Source organism: Populus trichocarpa, chromosome 3 (genome assembly GCF_000002775.5).
Source record: "Populus trichocarpa isolate Nisqually-1 chromosome 3, P.trichocarpa_v4.1, whole genome shotgun sequence".
NCBI lineage: Eukaryota > Viridiplantae > Streptophyta > Magnoliopsida > Malpighiales > Salicaceae > Populus > Populus trichocarpa.
The window spans coordinates 11,898,435-11,902,964 of record NC_037287.2 but is presented as its reverse complement, the minus strand read 5'-3'; the positions used below and the strand labels follow the sequence as shown (position 1 = coordinate 11,902,964).

The 4,530-nt window shown below is 32.6% G+C and overlaps 1 protein-coding gene across 1 annotated transcript; it reads left to right on the top strand.

Annotated features, from left to right (window-relative positions):
* Positions 1 to 3,182: 3,182 nt before the first annotated feature.
* LOC18096980 (uncharacterized) lies at positions 3,183 to 4,151 on the top strand. Its single transcript, XM_024597046.2, has one exon. It carries the CDS (start codon positions 3,285 to 3,287, stop codon positions 3,951 to 3,953), a length of 669 nt encoding a protein of 222 aa, XP_024452814.2. The 5' UTR covers positions 3,183 to 3,284; the 3' UTR covers positions 3,954 to 4,151.
* The last annotated feature ends 379 nt before the right edge of the window (positions 4,152 to 4,530 follow it).

The following is a 4,530-nucleotide window of genomic DNA, read 5'->3' as shown; positions in this document are numbered from 1 at the left end:
TATTCTTTTCGACATTAAATAATTATTTCAAGGTTAAATTGTTGTAAACTATAAGTTCTCAAAGTGTTTGGCCTTTGACAATAATTCATTCAAACCATGAGTAATAAATCTTCTAAACTCATTTAAGAGAGGAATTATTATACTTTGGAATGATAACTCTTTTCTTTTGTGTTTTTTAGATGTTCTGTAACTTAAGTAGTTTTTCTCTTTATATAGAACATAAACATTCTATTTATAGAAAAACCTAAAAACTCTATAAATAGCAAAATATCAATTTGTCCCATGAATAATATCACATGTATTATTTCAGAATAATTTTAGAAATTTATTCAATCAAGTCCTTGATTTTTTTTCTAAGTTTAGAATTGTAATCCCTTGTATTAATTACATTTTAGTCATCAATTTTTAAAACTTACTTACAATCAAATCACTTGATTAATCATCCCAGTTTAATTTTTAATCAATAGTTCTTATGTACGTGGTTCATTAGATTTCCTAATAAGCTGGTTCAAATATAAATCACATTCCTAAATAAAATAGAATTAAATTAATTGATTTACTATCAATTCAATAATTGATTGATTTATATTCGAGGATCAAGTACAGTGCCTGACAACGTGTCATGATCCTCTAAATATTAGAAAATTAATAAGTGGTTTAACTTAACATTTCAGTGGTCAGTTTTTCAGTTTAATTATTATCCATCATCAATGATGTTCTAATTTAAACATTATAGCATGGAGTGTGTCTACTCTATCAAATCAAGTTTGTTCTCAACACCATAATTATTGATTTTTTGAATAAGATTTAAAATACTTTTCAAATTTCATTTTACCTTGCGCAAGAATTTATAATCAATATTATTTAAGAATATATTAAATATTTTTTTCTAATTCACTTAAGGTGATAAATCCTCTATTGATTACTCAACTACCTTCATATAGTTCATGTTATACTAAGTATCTGTCAATGTATTACCCTTGATTAAGATATGTAGCATAATCAAAGCATTTTTTTATTTTACCAATTTTCTAGTAGTGTTAGTATCTTCGTTGAGTTGGTATTTTTTTAAGATATTCAATCTCGGCATTGCTAGTGAGTATTTCTTTCAAAACACTCATTGGCACCACGTCTATATTTGTTGTCATATTGTTAATAAATTGTAGAGCTTTAGTATCTTTTTCAATAAACATTTGAAGACTTGTCAAGAATTTGACGTCAATCCCTAAAAAAAGATTTTATCGTTTTGGAATTTAAAAAAAACCTTTGACACTAATCCTCAAAAATAAAAGATTTCATCGATTTAGAAATTTTTAATGTTAATCCATAAAAATAGAAGATTTCTAAAAATAAAAGATTTCACTGAGTTTGAAACTTTTTATGTTAATCCTTAAAAATATGAGATTTTATCAATTTTAAAATTTTAAACAATTGTTTACGCTAATCTCTAAAATAGAAGATTTCATTGATTTAGAAAAAAAAATTGACATTGATCCCTAAATATAGAAGGGTTTTGTTGATTTTGGAGTTTTATCAAAAACATTTATGCTAAATCCCTAAAAATAGAAGATTTTGACGTTTATCCCAAAAAATAGAAAATTTTATTAATTTTGGAATTTTAATGAAACTTTTGACGTTAGTCTCTAAAAATAGAAAGATTTTGTTGATTAATGAAAATTTTAATGTTAATCTCTAAAAATAAAAAACTTCATCGATATTAAAAAAGGTCATGGGCTTGGCCTAAAAAAAAGGCCAAGTTGTGCTTGGTCTTCTAATATCAAGCTTGCGCGCATAATCTTTCTTTAAATGGGTAGAAATGTGATTTTTTATTTAATTAAAAGGATATCTGGTTTAAATTTTGATAACCTCTAGATAAAACTCTAAATCATCTTATTAGAACTCTATTGTGCAAAGCGAGCTCATTGATTTAATATCGATATTTTTTTGTGGATAGAATATGGTAAGCCAACAACTTTCTCTCTTATTTCTCTTTTCTCAAAACTTGGGAGCTAAAAAGATAATAAAAATAAAATTTAAGACTAAAATGTAAAATTTAGAAATTGCAGACACAAAATGTCACATGCTAAAACTTTAGGAATCAAAATAAACTATTTCTAGCTATTTTGAAAGTGGATTCTAATTATTTACTTATCTTAGTCCTTCGATCTTTCAATTTTTTTAAGCGTTAACCTTAAATTTTATTTTATAGAATTAATTTTTTATTCTCTTATGATATTTTTCATATGTGAGTTTATAAAAAAAAAAAAAGAAGAAGTGAACTCGAGAACATAAAACGATGGCAACATAAGTTGAAAAGATGAGATTAAAAAATAAAAAAGTTCGGTGAAAGAAAAATAATGTTTATAGTGTTTTGTGTCTGATGATACAAAGGCTGCAATATAAGTATATTATGGAATGTCGGCTATGTTATGTAAAAATATATAAACTTTATGACAAATTTAAAAGATATGCATATCTCGGACACTACAGGGAATCGAAGCATAAGTGCATCAGTTCGTTCACGTGTGAACTTGTCAGAGGAACTAAAATAACAAACATTTGATGGTATCGTTTTGACTATTAGTTATTACAGCCTTGTTGGTCAACAATCCCTGTAAAATACTAATTAGTAATAAGCACTGCTTAGGAAAAAAAAATAAAATAAAAATCTCAAACCAAACACAGTCAACATGATATCCCAGCAATCCCTCTCTAATATTAAAAATACTAGTAAAATAAAACAAATCATTTAGTCAATTGGGTCCCACATTTTGTTGTTCATCTATGACTCGACTAGGTCACTAGAGTCCCCTTCCATACACGGACGAGACTACCTGTTCCCCTTACGACAAATACACCCTTACATGTTTTAATTCGTGTGAACTGGCATATCCGTAATTAAATTAAAATATGCTGGTAATTTCATCACCAAACACCCCCCCAGGCCCCAACCCGACCCCGCGCTGTAGAGTGTAGAGGCCACTCCCTATTTATGGCATTCTAGTAAATTACTCTCTTAGTAAAGGACATTTATTATCCACTCCAAAACGCTCCGTCTGACACTGGCATTCTAATCGGCTCTGATTGAATGATTGATTAATTATTTAATTAGTTTGACCGTAGTTAAGTTTTGACTCGAGATACTTAATCATGGTCAAGTCATTTTATAAATCCTTGAGAAGCAAATCCAGAAAGCCAGAAAAGAAACAACAAGCTGCGTAGAGAGAGAAACAAGAACAAAACAATTTCTTTTGGAGAGGGAGACATAGGGAACTTACACCAAAATGGCTCTTTACGTCGATGAAGAAGAGATATGGAAATGTCCAAAGCACCCTTTCAAGCGTCGCCGAACCGGTATCTGCCACGTGTGCCTCCGCGAACGCCTCTCCTCTCTCTGCCCTGACTGCGCTAACGCGCGCCCCTGCGCTTGCTACGCCACCACCGCATCCTCCTCCTCCGGCTACTCTTCATCGTTCTCCTCTTTTCACCGCTTCTCCTCCGAGGCTGGAGTGGGAAGCGTCGGCCGCGTCTCCAATTTAATAGGCAGCGAGCCTTCTTTTCGCCGCTCTCGATCAGTAGCTGTTCCGTTTCTCCGGTCAAAGCCCTCCGCTGACCAGAGCTATAACAGTCACAAGACGTCGTCGTCGTTTTGGTCGTTATTCAAGGGAGGACATGGCAACAGGAGCATGACAGAGGAGGTTGATAGACGACACGTGGTCATTTTAAAGGAGGAGGAGGATGAATCGGCGAGAAAGGTAAATGAAGATGAGGAGAGGAGGAAGATGATGAGGAAGTCAAGATCGGTGGCGGTGACGTCAGATTCAAGAGGGAGTGACGTGATGAGATCGTCGAAGGGAGGGAAGGGATGGTTCCCTAGTCCGATCAAGATTTTGAAGCAATCAATATCGAGAGGAATTTTGGTGCATGAAAGGTCGCCTTTGTACAGGAGTTGATTTTGTTTTCTTGTATAGCAATAAAAATAAAAATAACTACTAGTCTTAAACTGCCATACAGTAACACACGTGCTGCTTCTTTGGCAGACATGACGACACTATGTTTTATCATGTAATTTTTGCAATTTATGCATTGGGAAGAGAGATTATTACTATGTGACCAATCAAATTTCTTAATTTAATCTTCTTTTTCCAGCATTTTGTAATTTTATAGTCTCACTGTGTGCATGCAGCAGTTACAGTTGGCTGTGTGCTTGGGGTGCAATCAGGTGAGAATCTTCGAGCGTTAAGTTAAAAGAAAGCAAATGATTAGTAATTTGGTCCCACTACACATGTGGTTTCAAGTTAAACAAAGCATCAATTTGGGAGTTGCATGCCGCGAGGATTTGGAACTTGTTTTTAGGCGATGAATTTCGGGTGGTAGAGAAGGAGGCTAGGCTAGAATGGGCATTGATCAATACCTGAGTATGCTGTGTTCTAAATTACAAGTACAGTACAAGAACTTCTCAGTGATGATAGCGATTTTGTTTCTGTGATTTGGAGTTTTTATAGTTGTTTTTTATTTAAATAAATGTTT

Bases quoted from the DNA above. Each gene is read 5' to 3' on its own strand.
- LOC18096980 (XM_024597046.2), top strand. From the start codon at position 3,285: ATGGCTCTTTACGTCGATGAAGAAGAGATATGGAAATGTCCAAAGCAC.